The sequence below is a fragment of the Trichoderma atroviride genome, chromosome 5 (genome assembly GCF_020647795.1).
Source record: "Trichoderma atroviride chromosome 5, complete sequence".
Lineage (NCBI taxonomy): Eukaryota > Fungi > Ascomycota > Sordariomycetes > Hypocreales > Hypocreaceae > Trichoderma > Trichoderma atroviride.
The window spans coordinates 1,249,432-1,265,000 of NC_089404.1; the positions used below are offsets into that span (position 1 = coordinate 1,249,432).

Genomic DNA, 15,569 nt, shown 5'->3' on the forward strand with positions numbered 1-15,569 from the left:
AAAAGTCAACAACTTTTGGTCCTTATGCCGTCTCTCGCCACAGATCGACCATTTGTCCCGTCGATGGGTACATGGCCAACAAGCCCACCAGCGCATCGGGCAAAGGGCCTCCTCCGGGAATGCTCCAGTGAACCGTCAACGGTGCCCACGCCAAGTTGCGGAAGAAGCTCTTGTTCCAGGTCTTTGCCCAGGCGGCGGTCTTGACTTCGGGGCCGCTGCGGGCGCGCTCCACCAGCAGCCTGGAGAGCTCCATGAAGACGTATGTGCCCCAGCATCGCACGCTGAGGAGGCCAAACTTGCCCATCGTGGCGGGCTTGAGGTCGATGGCCTTTTTGCTGCCCAGGAAGGCCAAGTTCTCAAAGACTTGGAAGAGGATCAGGGTGACGATCTGAGCGAGGGAGAAGACGGTCTCGAACGGAGCCGCAGCCGCCTCGACAACGGCCACGGAGCCCTCCTTCTCGGATTCAACCTTCTTCGGGCGCATCCTCGCAACGATCCTCTTGAGTCCAAAATACAGCCCCAGCAGGCCCCAGAGGCGGTTGATGGTCCGCGCCTCGCTCAGCACCCCGGACAGCGCCTTGAGGTTATTCGCCAGGCTCAGCGCAAACGCCGCCCCGGGAGGCGCTGGCGCGGACGAGAGCACCACCGTCGTGGCGGGCGGCAGCTGGAAGGCCATGGCGACGAGCTTCTGGGCCGATTGGCGGAGCGCGTTGCGGCTGAGCGTCTCGAGCACCGACCCGGACAGCTTGAAGGAGTAGCAGAGGAACTGCAGCACGGCGTCGGCGCCGGCGCGGGTCTGGATGCATCGCAGCAGGTGGGCGGCGAAGGCGTCGGCGTTGGAGGGCACGGCGGCGAGCACGGCGCCGATCGGGGCCTTGGAGGGCGTCGGGACGGAGGGCGCCGAGTCGATGGCGGCGGCGATTTCGGTCGAGGCCGAGACGTCGACGGCGGTGTCGACTGCGGCGTCGGTCATGGCGATGGCGATGATGGCGATGATGGGAGAATGGAGGAGGTGGTTGAGTTGGAGCTGGAGCTGGAGCTCGCTATCGATAGCAGCTGGCTGGTCGGATCGAGGGATTGAGAGATTATCAACCTGGACGCTCAATTGCCCACAGATGGAGAAAGAAAAACGCTGGAGCTTCGCTGGCCTGATGAACAACACGCGATGCAACCTGTATAAGCACCTCGCGAAATACCTGCAGGGAAGCCAGAGTCCCTGTCAATGCCTCAGCCGAGAGCCAGAACCGAGAACGGCGTGGAGGCTGCCGAGGTCCACCCCCACAAAACCTCGGATAAGGCGAGCAAGCTCCGCGATTTGGCGTTTGGCGATGCATGGCAAGTATGGGGTATATTTGACGTGGCTGATTATTAATTCAAAATGTGGATTCAAGGGAGTAAATGCCGTGTAAGAGTTGATGTACCAAGTCGAGGATTCATGATGCGTGCTGGTTGTGCTCAATTGGCGGCATTGCAGCAAGTCTTTGCTGTAACGGTGCGGCATCTATTGGGGCTTTTTAGTGGTGTCAACTGTGCTTTTGGCCCCGTCAGAGCCGCCGTGGGTCCACAGAATGGAGCTGCAGGGGACGCTGGTTCGCTAAAGGCTCAAGCTGTAATTCAACCACTCAAACTCGAATCTCACCAATGTGCCAGCAGGGTAAATTGACGTCTAAAAGTTTGAATATCTTAGGAATAGATGCTTCGGCTGGTTCAATTGGACGGATAATAGTATTGGAATAGAATAGCGGGCAACGGTTGGAAATGCGCATATCAATACAATATTCTTTGAGAATTGTCGTTCAATATGCCACTTTCGTTATCCAGCGCCCTAGTCGTAGCTGAAGTCGCGAATTTATAATAACGAGTATCTTTGATCTTTCTGCTTCTTCTTCTTCTGCTTCTTCTACTCTCCCGAGTGCGAGATATTTTTGAAACACTCATATGTGCAGAATAGTGGAACTGGGGCAATAATCAACAAATTTCCTTACTGAAGCCATACCCGGGTAGACAGGATTGGCTGTTCCATTGGCAAACGGCATATATCCATTCTCGAGGTATAAACTGTTCCAATATCACAACTATTCATTCTCTTTCATTATTCTTTTGACTTGATCATCATCGTCCATCTCGAGGCTGCTGTCAAACGAGGCATTAGCTACTTGCTCATTCTTACTGCCACACTGTGCTCTCCTTCCATATCGATATCAGCTTCGAATGCACCCATCATGATATTTCTTTCAAGCTGGACCAATGCACAAAAATACCTTGTATGCACTATCAATATCTTTACACCCAATGCACGGCTTTTTTTTTTTTCGATTCTTCATGCTGCCCTCAAATACTCTGGATATCGACTCTCCGACTCTTCGAGGAGCATCATGCAAGCAAGCATTTCGATGAGATGCCGCACCAGTATATGGCACGTCATCAACTCCTGTGGCCGGCATTTACGTCTTTGTATCAAATACTTGTATTTATTCCTTTTCAACTAGGCCACCGCTGGTACACGTGTACATTTCACCGCATCTTGCTTGGCCAGTTGCAGAGGAAGGAGCTGCCAGTTGCCAAGTCACCTGATCAGCAAATGAGTGCTTCCAAATCTTCATCCTCTGCCCCAAAAACTGACTCTTGGAACTCACATCTTTCATTTCAAGCGGATAGAGTTCTTGACCTCGTTCAAGCATACCATCTTCTTCTATTCAGAGTCACTTCGAACTGCCACTTCTGTGCACCGCCTCCTCATATCGTCCTCGCAAGTTCCTCTCGTCACGAGCAGTTGACGTCGACAATGCCTCGATACGGTTCTGGCATCAGGCATGAAGATTACATCGACCAGTTTCCTGGCACAGCAGAAGAAAAAAAGGACTTCCAAGAATGGCTCAAACAAACTCCATGGTTGCATCCCAATCATGTGACGCTCTGGCTGGCAGAAGAGACGGATATCTACGTGCCGGCTGATGATGGCGACGCACATTTTGCAATTGTAGGGGAAGCTTTATGCCACATCGCCATTGATATTCAAAATGTAATTGCCTCTTCTCTTCATTCAAGTGACTTAACTAACTTGATGGTCGCAGGAGACCTCTCCTAATGCAACCATCGCGCTGCCCGGCTATGGATATCCTTTGGAATGGATGCCTGCCAAGAAGGATCATTTTCCCGTCACCATTACCAACGAGGGCCGTGACTGGACTGCCAAGGCGTTGCTAATTCGAGAGCTATGTATGCTCAAGGTCGTTGACGAGATAACCAAAAAGTCGGACTGGTCGAACAATGTTCGCAAAGCCCACATCGAAAACAGCTGGAGACAGGAGATTCTAGCGCTTGACTGGAGCAAGTACATGAAGCATGCTGATTTTACTCCTAATATGGCTGGAATGGTACGTTACAAAGCCACTTAGACTTCGTTTTTAACAACTCCAGCCCACTAATTCGATGCAATGCAATAGTGTATCACGGAGCTCAAGCTCAAAGCAGACCTATATGACAAGACAGGACTCATCCCTGTCTTCGATTACTCCGCTTGTGTCATCAAATCCGACATGGTCGTATCCGATGGACTCAAAAAGGCATTCGCCGGTATTGCGACAGAGCTCAAACATGTTAAGCGCTACAAGTGCTTATACAATGGTGGTCTCCTAATTCGCCAAGCTCACACCTCTCTGTGCCCTTTAGTATATGGTCGATCTCGGATTCTCCCTAATAGGACCATTAAGCGCCACAACTGCCTGGAAGCTTGCGGCGAAGGGGACATTCTCTCAAGACCTCGCAACACAGGTATGGATGCAGAATACCGATTTCGCTTATATGATGACACCTATCAGTGGCTTCCTTTTGATGTCACCATAAGCAAGCAAGGAAACGCCAGAATAGACAGCTATATCAACAACTTGCATCCTGTCAAGGACAAAAAGCTGTATTCGATTATCTCAAAGGCCATTAATCACGCTTTACCAGCATGGGACATTGTGTATAGATGGCCTCAGCAATTTTCTTTTCAGAGAATACTGGGCGCAAAACTTGTGACCAAATGCGAAGCTCGTCGTACATGCCGCAACAGAGACTGCAGGTCTTCCAACTTATCTGTAGAAGCCAGTGAGCGGATTCCAATCATCTGTATGCGTCAACACGCTAACGATGAATTGACGTAGGTATCGAATATGAGAGGCGCGTTACGGCGAGAGCAGAGCAAACAGACAAAGTCCATGCTACACGGCGAGGTATACAGACGGGTACACAGGCGAATATGGATACTACCACAACATCTAAACGCCAAGACTGTCAATCCCTCAACCTCACATTGGAGCACAATGAAAGAGGGGCAACTGCATTTACCCATGAGGAACTCTTCGTTTCGTTTCTAAATGGTTCATTGAGAAGCACCCAATCCAGCTCCCCGAGCCAAACTTCACAGATGGCCAGTCTTTCCGTCTCCGTCCATCCGACGTTAAATCATCTGGCTTTTTCTCGCCTCAAACTAAACGGATTCAGGTAATGGTCACATTTGCTGAGATCCAGCTCAACCCCGAAAACCCCGAATACAGGGGCGATGAATGGCAAACAGATGGTCAACTGAACGAACATATTGTATCCACGGCCATGTTCTGTTATGACGTTGAAAACATCACGGATAGCTATATATACTTTGGTGCTGTTGGAGATGGAGAAAATTTGGGCCCAGGCCCTTCATCAATCCCAGAAGAAGTTGCTTATAGGGCATTTGGTATCTTACCAGAAGAAAGTAACTTCCAAGTTTTAGGTCGCGCCAGAGTTCATCCCGATAATGCCGTCTTCTATCCAAATGTCTACAAACATCGCCACGGGGCCTTTTCCCTTGTCGACCGGACTAAGAAAGGACACCTCAAATATTTCAAGCTGTATCTAGTCGATCCAGGCATTCCCATCATATCCACGGCCAACGTGCCTCCTCAACAGTATGGCTGGTGGACCGAGTCTGAGATACACAACCAAGGATTAGGCATTGTCCAAAGGCTACCGTCGGAGTTGAAAGAAATGGTGCACAGCTATGTGGATTTTCCGATTGATAGTAAAGAAGAGATAAAAATTCACCAAGACATGAGATTGCATAGGAAAGAGCTGGGAGAATGCCTCCATACCACACCCTTGTACGACGGCAGATTTGATGATGATTGGGATGATTATTGGGACTGGTTCTAGCCGTCGGGGCTTGCGTTGTGGAGATTTGCGTTGCCGAGACTCAAGATTCGGTGGATGTCATGATGTTTTGTAGATTCAGTTTGCAGATCTGCTAGATATACTGGTAGTTTAATGAATGGGGGCACATGAGGTCTGAAGGATCTAGATGATAATGAGGCAAATACAGCCTGGTAGAGTAGAAAAGCATAGCCTGAGGTTGCCACATACATGGCTCAAGAGAAATACAGAGACACGTACATTATTCCATGTTCATATGCATTCATTTTTTTTTTTAAAAAAAAGTTAAATGAAAATTCCAGTTCGACGTAATCTAACAAATTTGCAGCGAGTTCCCTCCGTTTCCTCGCTCGTCGCCCCGGGGACTTTTGTTTTCTTCCATTACAAGAGAAAATAAAAGGGGATCTCGTTTTAATAAAAAACACCCAAAACTAAAAAAAAGTCTGTTAAGAGAGATGATCAAATTTGGACGCCCCTTCCCCTTCTTTACCAGCCCAAAACTACTCCCTTTTCCTCCCATCATGCTCAAAACTGTTCCACCCAATCTAGCCCCTGACGGCAGCTCCCAGAGCTCCGCCGGTGAACTGTGTGCCACCAGCCTGTCGCTGGGTGTTGCCACCACCGCGAGGGCCTCCTCTGCCTCCGCGTGCACCTCCTCTGTGGCCTCCCCGGCCTCTGCCGCCTTGTCGCTCAAAGGCATTTGATGTGCCCTGGGTGCGCTGCTCGAGTGTCCTCTCGTTGGTCTCGATGAGGGCGCTGGCCTTGTCTGATAGGGCGAGGGCGAGGGACTGGAGTCTGCTGAGCTCGACGCCCTTGCGGAAGATGACGTTGTTGGTGACCTGGTCGAGAGAAGCGGCGAGCTCCTCGTGGCTGATCATCTTGCTGATGATGGCAGCGACCTTGGTGGCATCGAGCTCGAACATGTCGCTGAGGGTCTCGACGGCGAGGGTGTCGTAGAAGGGGGCGTAGGTGAAGAGGTATGTTCGCAGACCCTCCTCCTGGATCTGCTTGGAGAGCATCTCCTTGATCTCCTCGGTGTTGGGCATCAGATCCCAGATCTTGATGCTGTGGATGAAGCTGATGGACTTCTTCCACTCACCGGCGGCGAGAGCCTTGGAGGCCTGCATGACGTGGTCTCGTGTGTTCTCAGGAGGTCCGGTGAAGATTTGTCTCTCGTGGTACTCCAACATGCGGCGGTAAGTCTTGCTAATGACACGCTTCTTGACGTCAGGAGAAGAGCCAGTCTGGGCCAAGAGAGGAATCTCTAGGAGCATGCTGCAAGTCAGGTAAACGCACTCAAGCAGCTCGAGGTTGATGTGCATGTGGAAGGGCAGCTGGCGCTGCTTCTCCAGGCGCTCCTGCTCGGGAGAGACCTGGTTGTATCGCTGCATCATGACGCCCTGGGCGAGCAGCTCCTTTTGGCGGCCGCTGCCGCAAATCTCTTGCAGAGTGTTCTGAGCATCGTAGATGAGGCCCTTGCGGAAGGCACAGAGACCGACCTGGACAAGGGTTCGGTTATACAGGATCTGGCTCTGGATGTCGAAGCCAGTGACAGTCTCCTGCAAGTGAGACATGAGCATCATGTCACGAGCCTTGTAGTAGTCATCGTGCAGGGCAAGGAAGTAAACTTGGGAGAGCAGAGCTCGGGCACGGAGGATGCCCTCGCTGTGGGTGTAAAGGTAGGCGCAGAGGATGTTGACCAGCTCAGCAGGCTCCTGAGCCTTGGCACGAGGAGTGGTGGTGGAGTCGACGTCCTCGCCGACGGCCTTCCAGCAGTTCTCCTCGAATGTCTTGACAACTTGGGCAGGCTAAAATGAAAAGTCAGTATGAACGTAATTATATCAGCAGTGACGCGATTCTCTTACCTTGAAGTAGACATGCTCTAGTCTTCGCATGATAATGCGGTTGACGCTATCCTGGGGAACCTCAACGGTCTCATCCTTCTTCAGGGCCTCGTAGTACAGGAGACCGCGGAAGATGACGTTGTACAGAGCACCCTCGTCTTGCAGGCGCTCAATGTACTCTGAGGTGTGGGGGTCGATGCTCTGCAGAGATCGGTGCAGCTCGTCGTCGAGTCTCTCGACGTAGGAGACGATGCTGCCGGCAACCTTGATGTGCTTCTCGCCAGGCTGCAGAGTAGGGGGCTTCTCATCGTCATCCCACTCCTCAACGTTCTCGAGCACGACGTACTCGTTGTTGTTGGCAAGGATGGTCAGCAGCTGAGACAGCTCCTTCTCAGCAGCCTTCCAGTGTTCCAGAGGCATGACGTTGGTGGTGCCAGAGCCGAGGTCGAATCGGGCGGAGACCAGAGTCAGAAGAACACGGATCTGCTGGTAGGGGGTGTTGGCGATTTCGTTGAGCTTCTCCATGACCTTGATCTGGTCAATTCTGTCGGTGTTCTTCTTTCCACGAGTCTCCATAATGCCCCGCAGGTGCTTGAAGATGCTCTCAGGGGTGTACTGGAGAGTACGGCCGCCCTTTCCAACAGTGGCGAAACCCTCATCAGCGACCTCCTCAGCAGCAGCAAAATCCTCGAACTTGACAGCCTTGGGCGCCTTGGGAGCGGGAACCTCCTCTTCCTCTTCGTCTGAAGACCACAGGTAGGTGTCCTTGTCCTCTCGGTAGACGGCGATCTGGTCCTGGTAGTCCTTGTTGGTCTTCTTGACCTTTTGCTTGACGGCGTTGAGGGCACGGGCCTGAATGGCGTTCATCTTCTTCGGAGTGACCTTTTGCTTCGCAAGGGCTTCATTGACGGACTCTTCGATCTCGGCAATGACCTTGATGTAAGGCTTGGGGATTTTGCTGCCGGCGGGCAGTTTGGTAACCTGTCGGTTCAGCTTGTCGAACTCTGTCGAGAATCATCATTAGTGCTGCTGTTCGCCCATCCGCGTATAGTGACCGCTGCCATACCATTTGAAATCAGGGACCAGTCGCCGTTCTTCTGGCCGTTCTCAATCTGCTTAATGGATGTCTCGAGCTCGTCCAGTCGCTTGACCTGCGCACTCTTGACCTTGTCTCGGACTTCATCGTCGCCTTCGCTATCTGACTCGACGTTGTCTCTCAAGAATCGGAACGCTCCCTGCTTCTGGTCGCCGGCCTCCTTGTCGTCGGCCTCTTCGCTCTCATCCTCGGACTGGTCGAACTCATCGGATTCCTCTTCAGACTGTTCCTGGTCGACTTCCTGACCCTCTTCTCCGGAGTAGAGTTCCTCCTCGTCGCTGGAGCTCTCGCTGGAGCTGTCGTCGTTGCCGGCGCGGAAAAATCGAGACATGTTGGCGGATGTGTGTTCTCGGTTTTTTCTGGATGTAAAATTTCTCCTCCCGGGTCGAAGAATTCAAGAGCCAGGCCAGGGGCTTCGATGACTCTTTCGAGGTGGCGGGGTTGGTTCAAAACTCAAGGTTCAAAAATTCACTGATTTTTGGTGGGAGGTGGGGCGGCGGCTTGGGGCTTAGCGAGTGCGCTTTGGCTGGCGGTCTGCTGAGGTAATGCGCTAGATCTGGCCAGTAGTCAAGGCTTGAGTGCAGCCGGAGATGTGCCGCCGTGCCTGGCCTGACATCAGCAGCGGAAATAGACGGCTGGATAAGAGTCTCGATGCCCTCGGCAAAAGCCAGCCTTGAACCTTTTCTCGTCCTACAGCAGCGCCAACAGCAGCGCCGACGGCATCTGCATAGCATTTTATCATGACGCCCCTACGATGCGCAGACAGCGCCTCTGCCGCTCGATCCTTTGTCCAGCTTGCCAAGCGACGGTATTCGACCGCTAATTCCCATGTACAACAAACGCCTCTGGAGTTCCTCGTCCCGCGCAGAGCTTCTCATTTCGGGCGTCGCACAGCGATGTTGCCTGCTTCGAGATCACTAGTCCTGTCAACAGGCCGACAAACAGCTGGCCGACCTTTCTCAGCATCTGCTTCCCGTCTCGCTACGATATGCGTACAGAACCCCCAGAAAGATGAAGATGGCAAGGATATGGTGCTGGAAATCACTTCAAGAGCAGCTCAGGTATGGCTTTTACTATGACATTGGGCATTTGTACTTTCTACGTCAACAGTATTACTCACCTGCCATGCTCATAGCGCCTCTCCGAGATCATGGTCAAAGACAAGAACCCGAACCTAGCGCTGCGGATCCGAGTCGAGAGCGGAGGCTGCCACGGCTTTCAATACATGATGAATCTCGTTACCATGCCCACTGGAGAAGCACGCGAAGCATCCCCTATTGTGAGCGAGGAAGACAGCATTTTCCAGTACGTTCCGGACGAGGCCAGTTCCTCTTCATCCGAAAGCAGCGCCAAGGTCATACTAGACGAGCCTTCTCTAGAGCTTCTCAAGGGTAGCAAGGTGGACTTTACGCAGGAGTTGATTGGGTCGCAGTTCAAGATTGTTGATAACCCGTATGCGTCAAGCAGCTGCGGATGCGGGACAAGCTTTGACATCAAGATGTAGAGCGTTGTTATTAATCCTCATGTATACTATGTACATACAACCGCACAGGTGGAGACCCTGACTAATGATCGCCACTTTTACTTATGAATGATTCCAATGGGTCAAGATGCTACGAATGCATAGAATGGATGCAATAGAAAATAGCACGTCACAGTAGTCAAGGTTTAAAAGCTCATTTGATTGTCACACAGCATGGAAACTCGAGTGCCATTCATCGAATAGTCAATTATCAAAAGCCAAGTCGTGATACCAACGCCGAGCAACCATGCATGATAGGTATTTCCCTAGTCCCACTCCCAAAAAGACATCCATGAACCCCATTTTAGTGTTTATTAACTTAGTTCATCTGGCGGATGAGGGCATTGATAGCCTCCTCACGGTTGCCAAGGTCACCACCCTCGATGAAGTGCTTGAACTTGCGGGGACGGAAGCCACCGGTGGGGTTGCTGAGCTTGAAGGGCCACAGGAAGTTGGAGGCCTGCTTGAAGTTGGGGCCAACGGTGAAGATCTCGTGGATGAGATCCTCAACGCAGATGATGCCGTACTTGCCGAGGCTGGCCTCAATGATGGAGTTGTCGGTCAGGGCAACACGCTGCTTCTCGACCTTTCCGTATCCACGCTTGTAGACGAGCTCCTTGACGGACTTGAGGTTGGGGTAACCGTAGGCGATCCAGGGCTCGACGATCTTGAGCATCTCAGTGATGGCCTTGGTGACCTTCAGGAAGACACCGTTGTTGATCTGGAGAAGACGGAGCAGCTGGAGGACCTTGCGGGGCTTGGGGGGCATCTTGTTGATACTGCAAAACTATTAGTTACTGCTGCTAGCAAGCACCTTTGAATATTTAACATACCCCTTGATACGGACGACGAAGATCAGCTTGGCCTCAGCGGGGATGTACGCAGAGTCGTCGGACTTGGCGGCACGGCGAAGACGGATCTTCTCACGCTCAGCAGCGCGGTACTCCTGGACGTACTTCTCGGCACGCTTGAAGATGACGCCACGCTTCTCCTTGTTGGCCTATAACAGTCTTGTTAGCTATTGTCACAAAACAACGACTGCGAGGTGTTGAAACATATTCCAAATAAAATATCAGACCCGAAAGAAGGTTAACATTAACAACATCGACACAAAGTGTCTAGTTCAATGTGGTATGTTGTGCATCATGAAGCCATGGGAAAATAAAACAGGGTGTACATACAGCCTTGCGCTTCTCAGTGACGGCAGCACGCTCAGCGCGAGCCTTCTCCTGGCTCTTGCGCTTCTTGAGGAGAGTCTCAGGGACCAGGATCTGGTCGTTGGTGGGGACGGTGCTATATTCAAACTCAGATTAGTACGTAGTCCGCCATACAAGATGTATGGAACAGAGCGCCGATGCAAGAACTGTAGCTGAAATGCGACATTCTCGACAAGGCTGACTCGAGCTGAATTTAATCGGTGAGACGGGGCAGCATTGGCAGCATATTCCAGCAGTGCGCAATTGAAGCCTTGAATGGACTCATCCGACAACGCCTTGGACAAGAAAACTCGTCTAAGAAAAGATTCATCGCTGGCGGAAGCAACAAGGCCATTTTCAAACCTCGTGCCCAATTGCCAAATGCGACAATACATTTAAGAGAGAAGATGCAAAAAGCGATTCTTCATCTCCAACACCCCGTGACACCATCTCTCAGTTTGCAAAACCGAGGGAGGAGTCTCGAGAGGGATCGAGCTGGCAGACCGGATATCCTTTTCCAGTATTTTCTGTTTCACGAGAAAATACCCTGAAGAAAATTCCACCGGCTGCCCAGCGAGAGGACCACGACAATCTGCAAACAATCGAGACCGGACATTCTGTCCCAGATCGCAAGGAGCGTTCAGGGAGGAATCACATACGCGGACATTTTGGCAGTGGCTGAAGGCGATGTCTGTTTGTATCGTCGAAGCTGTGCTTGGAGAAGAAGAAAAAAACGGCCAGAGGAGAGAGACGAAAAAAAGAGGGAACAGCTCCTCGGTGGAGCTAGCGAAAAGTTCCCCACCCTCAAATTTTTTGATGGTAGGGCAGGGCTTTAGCGCCGTAAATTACTGCTCCCGCCAGAAATGCATCTTTTTTTTGCGCGCAAACCGACCGAATTATTTTTTGTGTGGGATTGTCTTTTTTCTGCCGCGCCCCACCGCCCCTCTAACCGCCCTCGCTCGCTGAAGCACTACTCCGGCGCAGGCATCACGGCCAGGCCTCTTTTTCTTTTCCTAGCTCGTCAGTTCTCAACAGCCCCGTGACGAAAAGCCAGACCGTCGCCGAAATCTTCAACATGCCTCCCAAGAAGGTCGCCGCTCCTAAGGAGAACATCTCCCTGGGCCCCTCTGCCCGCGATGGTATGTGGAATTGAACTTTGATTTTTGTGGCGGAGAGAAAAATACATGTCTTGTTGCTGCGCGGCTCTGGATAATTTTTGGTGGTGGTTGTCGCATGAGGGGCAGCTATCACGAAATTTATACAGTCGCAAATAAAAAGACTTGGAGATTGAGGGACTCGCAAGACATTGAGAGCGACGTGCTAACAGCAATGCTACAGGCGAGCTCGTCTTCGGCGTTGCCCGTATCTTCGCCTCCTTCAACGATACCTTCGTCCACGTCACTGATCTGTCCGGCCGTGAAACCATCACCCGTGTCACCGGTGGAATGAAGGTCAAGGCCGACCGTGACGAGTCCTCCCCCTACGCCGCCATGTTGGCTGCCCAGGACGTCGCCGCCCGCTGCAAGGAGCTCGGCATCAACGCTCTGCACATCAAGATCCGTGCCACTGGTGGTATGTTTTACACTTGGAGAATTCGACATGAAGGCTGTCAGAAGACTAACAAGACATCGCACAGGTAACGGTACCAAGACCCCCGGCCCTGGTGCCCAGTCTGCTCTCCGTGCTCTGGCCCGTGCCGGCATGAAGATTGGCCGCATTGAGGACGTTACTCCTACCCCCTCCGACTCTACCCGCAGAAAGGGTGGTCGCCGTGGTCGTCGTTTGTAAACGTTGTATCTTCTTTATCAAGAAAAAAATACAACATTTGCATACCTCACCTGGCTTTGGTTTGGGATCAAGGCGGGAGTTGCGCTATCTGGCTCTTTTATGTGGCGTTGAGAAAAAACGAGGAGAACGGCCCTTGAAGCCTGGTCTCCAACTCTACCATTACGCTCGAGTTTTCTTGTCCTTTGTCTTTCGTTAGAGAGGGGATAAATACTTGGGTGTTGGTGCAGTAGACAGTTACAATTTCGCCCGAAGAAGGCTATGAACAGTTATCTTCCTGTCAGACCAAACTCTTCTGTGATATGTGACATGTTGTGATGATTAGTCTTGATACCTATAATGAATAATGATTCAATGAGGATGAATGAAACGAATTGAAGCAGTATATAAACATTAGTTCTATTTGAAAGACTTCTAGCATCCGACGGACTATTCCAGTTCCTCGAATTATAAAAACCAAAACTCCTCGCTCAAGGTCAAGTCAAAGAACTGAAGCTTATGGAGCATATCATGCTCTCCCGAGTATAAAAAAAATCATTAAACCTCACTTGAATTCCGGTTTCAATGACCACATGCCTCTCCCAGTGCTGCTCACCCGATTCAACACTCCAACCATCTCCAGTGCAGACTTGAACTCATCGCTCTGCTTCTTCCCAGGACAGTAAGGATTAAAATGGTCCACCAGCATCTTGCTCGGGACTTTGCCCCCGTGTCGATTGATAAATGTCTTAATCATGGGAATAAAGTCTTTGGCCTTCAAGTTTTTGTCAAGTCCAGGCGTTCCTGATCGAGAACTGCTGCCGCTGTCCAATCCCTGACGGTCGGCAAGGTTACTCATAATGCCCGCCGAACTTGGACCGCCGCGACGACGATTGCCACCAGGTCGACCACCTGTGCCAACTTCGCCGGTCCATGTCACTGTACCAACTGGCACTCGGCGGGCTTCTTCTCCTGAATGCCGAAGATGAGCGGCGGCTTGTCGAGCGACCATGTTTGCCTCTTGACGCAAAACAGCCATGTCGGCCTTCGCCTTCTGCGGGCCATTGACAATCTGTTCATGGTCGTAGGCACTGTTCACAGATCGCGCAAAAATACCCTCCAGCATACGCTTCTCTTCATGGGCGGATGGGTCTTCTTTGACTTCTTCCATCGCAGCGACCAGATCAAGATTCTTCAGCTCGTCCTCATTTTTGACTTGACCCACGTTCCCAATAGGCATCAAGGTCTTTGCATCAGAATTATCGGCATTTTTCTTCAGATTCACCTCTGCGCCTTTAAACACTTCACTTCTGGCCGCAGCTGCATCTGTATGCTTGTCAAAGGTAAATAGGTCGTAAAGATCAGAGAGGTCGTAAGAACTTCGCTGCTTCGGATCCTTGAGTACTTTGTTTGTCATGAATTGCTTGAAGATTTGGCGATGATAAATCTTCTCTTCGATGGTGCCCTCGGTCATTAGTCGATAAATCTTGACAGGCTTGCTCTGGCCCAATCTCCATGCTCGCTCTCTTGCCTGCAAATCAGTAGAAGGATTCCAGTCTGGGTCAAAAATGATGATTCGATCAGCGCCAGTGAGGTTGGTGCCCAAACCTCCAGTTCTTGTCGTCATGAGAAACACGTGGATGTCAGGGTCAGTGTTGAACTTGTCAATCATCGGTTGTCTTTGATCGATGGGTGTTTCGCCGTCCATTCGTAAATAGGAGATTCCGCATTCCCTGATACACTTTTCGATGATGTTGAGCATCTGCTTGCCTTGCGAAAACAACAGCATCTTGTGACCATTGGGAATCATCACTTTTTGCAGTAGGTCTTTGGTGAGCTGCAACTTTGCAGACAGCTTTGGATCTCCGTAGTCGTAGCCAGGCTTGCTCGGAAGAGACTTGTCCAGCAGATCAGGGTGGTTACATATCTTGCGAAGGATATCAATGCCATAGAGCGATTGACGTTTCCTATTCAAGATGGCAGCGACTTCATCAGAGCCAATGAATCTCTCGTATGCTTTGCGCTGGCTTTCTGTCAGCTTGCAGAACAAAACTTGCTCCGTCTTCTCGGGAAGATCTGCAGCCACATCAACTTTCAGCCGTTGGAGCAAATATTCGCTAATCGTCTCCTTCAATGCCTCTGCGCATTTTTCAGCAGTCATTACTTGTAAATTCGACGCGTTTGCATAACCTCCTTGGCGGATCGGAATCTCAAATTGCTGTTTAAAGTTGACAAGAGTTCCCAGGCGCATCGGATAGATGAAGTCGAAGAGTGACCAAAGCTCTGTCAAATTGTTCTGTACTGGAGTTCCAGATAAAATGACTCGATTTGGCGTGTTGAGCTCTTTGCAAGTGACGGTAATTTCAGCGTTTGGGTTTCGGATTTTGTGGCCTTCGTCGAGAACGGCATAATCCCATTCGACGTGCAATAACTCATCAGCATAGGTTTGGAGGCCAGTGTAGGTGGTGACCAAAACATGGCCCTTCTGAACCACTCCTTTGACGATTTTCCTTGCAGCCTTTTCGGATTTAGTTGCCATTGGGCTAAAGTGTTCCACGTCGTACTCGTCTTCAGCGGTAGGATTAAGCATTCCGCTACCGGAAGAGTGCAAAATGGAGACACGCAGAGGCGGCCACCAGCGATGGAATTCGCTTACCCACTGGCGGAGAAGCGTAGCCGGAGCGACTACAATGACTGGCTTCTTGAGTTTCTTGCTGTAGTGCAGAGCAGCGATGAACGCAATAAGCTGGACAGTTTTTCCAAGACCCATTTCATCTCCGATGATGCCTCCAACGCTCTGCTTGTACAGTTCAGCAAGCCATTGCACGCCTGTCTTTTGGTATCCAAACAGCGACGGGTAGATGTCGCCTGGGAGTTTCAGATCGTCGGTAAAGTAATGATCCGCAACGCCAGGAGCCGGCTTGAACCACTCCTTTTCATCGTCATCGCTATCTTCGGGGTGTGTAGCAGAGTCA

The 15,569-nt window shown here is 51.1% G+C and overlaps 7 protein-coding genes across 7 annotated transcripts in view; 3 read left to right on the forward strand and 4 right to left on the reverse strand.

The window, feature by feature from the left end:
* Positions 1-22: 22 nt before the first annotated feature.
* TrAtP1_009620 (uncharacterized protein) lies at positions 23-973 on the reverse strand (the record flags this gene model as incomplete). Its single annotated transcript, XM_014091294.2, has 1 exon — positions 23-973. One exon carries the CDS (start codon positions 971-973, stop codon positions 23-25), a length of 951 nt encoding a protein of 316 aa, XP_013946769.1.
* A 1,608-nt stretch (positions 974-2,581) lies between these two features.
* On the forward strand, positions 2,582-5,175 carry TrAtP1_009621 (uncharacterized protein; the record flags this gene model as incomplete). Its single annotated transcript, XM_066114364.1, has 5 exons — positions 2,582-3,022; positions 3,075-3,377; positions 3,447-4,082; positions 4,149-4,217; positions 4,489-5,175. The coding sequence occupies 5 exons, from the start codon at positions 2,582-2,584 to the stop codon at positions 5,173-5,175; spliced, it is 2,136 nt and encodes a 711-aa protein (XP_065970460.1).
* A 243-nt stretch (positions 5,176-5,418) lies between these two features.
* On the reverse strand, positions 5,419-8,567 carry TrAtP1_009622 (uncharacterized protein). Its single transcript, XM_014091292.2, has 3 exons — positions 8,083-8,567; positions 7,038-8,020; positions 5,419-6,980 (listed from the first exon to the last, which is right to left on the reverse strand). The coding sequence occupies exons 1-3, from the start codon at positions 8,441-8,443 to the stop codon at positions 5,718-5,720; spliced, it is 2,607 nt and encodes an 868-aa protein (XP_013946767.1). The 5' UTR covers positions 8,444-8,567; the 3' UTR covers positions 5,419-5,717.
* Positions 8,568-8,728: 161 nt separating this feature from the next.
* On the forward strand, positions 8,729-9,772 carry TrAtP1_009623 (uncharacterized protein). Its single transcript, XM_014091542.2, has 2 exons — positions 8,729-9,173; positions 9,248-9,772. Exons 1-2 carry the CDS (start codon positions 8,853-8,855, stop codon positions 9,614-9,616), a joined length of 690 nt encoding a protein of 229 aa, XP_013947017.1. The 5' UTR covers positions 8,729-8,852; the 3' UTR covers positions 9,617-9,772.
* TrAtP1_009624 (60S ribosomal protein uL30) lies at positions 9,773-11,619 on the reverse strand. Its single transcript, XM_014091291.2, has 4 exons — positions 11,490-11,619; positions 10,816-10,927; positions 10,468-10,634; positions 9,773-10,413 (listed from the first exon to the last, which is right to left on the reverse strand). The coding sequence occupies exons 1-4, from the start codon at positions 11,495-11,497 to the stop codon at positions 9,954-9,956; spliced, it is 747 nt and encodes a 248-aa protein (XP_013946766.1). The 5' UTR covers positions 11,498-11,619; the 3' UTR covers positions 9,773-9,953.
* A 286-nt stretch (positions 11,620-11,905) lies between these two features.
* TrAtP1_009625 (40S ribosomal protein uS11) lies at positions 11,906-12,618 on the forward strand (the record flags this gene model as incomplete). Its single annotated transcript, XM_014091290.2, has 3 exons — positions 11,906-11,969; positions 12,169-12,402; positions 12,467-12,618. 3 exons carry the CDS (start codon positions 11,906-11,908, stop codon positions 12,616-12,618), a joined length of 450 nt encoding a protein of 149 aa, XP_013946765.1.
* Positions 12,619-13,159: 541 nt separating this feature from the next.
* The window catches only part of TrAtP1_009626 (uncharacterized protein), a gene marked incomplete at both ends in the record, with an annotated part of 3,447 nt that continues 1,037 nt past the window's right edge, over positions 13,160-15,569 (reverse strand). Inside the window, one exon of the mRNA XM_014091289.2 lies at positions 13,160-15,569. This exon is cut by the window's right edge and continues 1,037 nt beyond it. Within this exon, the coding sequence (XP_013946764.2) occupies positions 13,160-15,569 (2,410 nt within the window).

Bases quoted from the DNA above. Each gene is read 5' to 3' on its own strand.
- TrAtP1_009622 (XM_014091292.2), bottom strand. From the start codon at position 8,443: ATGTCTCGATTTTTCCGCGCCGGCAACGACGACAGCTCCAGCGAGAGC. The intron at 8,021-8,082 runs GTATGGCAGCGG...GATTCTCGACAG, and splicing joins CTGGTCCCTGATTTCAAATG to AGTTCGACAAGCTGAACCGA. The intron at 6,981-7,037 runs GTAAGAGAATCG...TTTTCATTTTAG, and splicing joins TAGAGCATGTCTACTTCAAG to CCTGCCCAAGTTGTCAAGAC.
- TrAtP1_009623 (XM_014091542.2), top strand. From the start codon at position 8,853: ATGACGCCCCTACGATGCGCAGACAGCGCCTCTGCCGCTCGATCCTTT. The intron at 9,174-9,247 runs GTATGGCTTTTA...CCATGCTCATAG, and splicing joins TCACTTCAAGAGCAGCTCAG to CGCCTCTCCGAGATCATGGT.
- TrAtP1_009624 (XM_014091291.2), bottom strand. The intron at 10,635-10,815 runs GTATGTACACCC...AGACTGTTATAG, and splicing joins TCACTGAGAAGCGCAAGGCT to GCCAACAAGGAGAAGCGTGG. The intron at 10,414-10,467 runs GTATGTTAAATA...ATAGTTTTGCAG, and splicing joins TTCGTCGTCCGTATCAAGGG to TATCAACAAGATGCCCCCCA.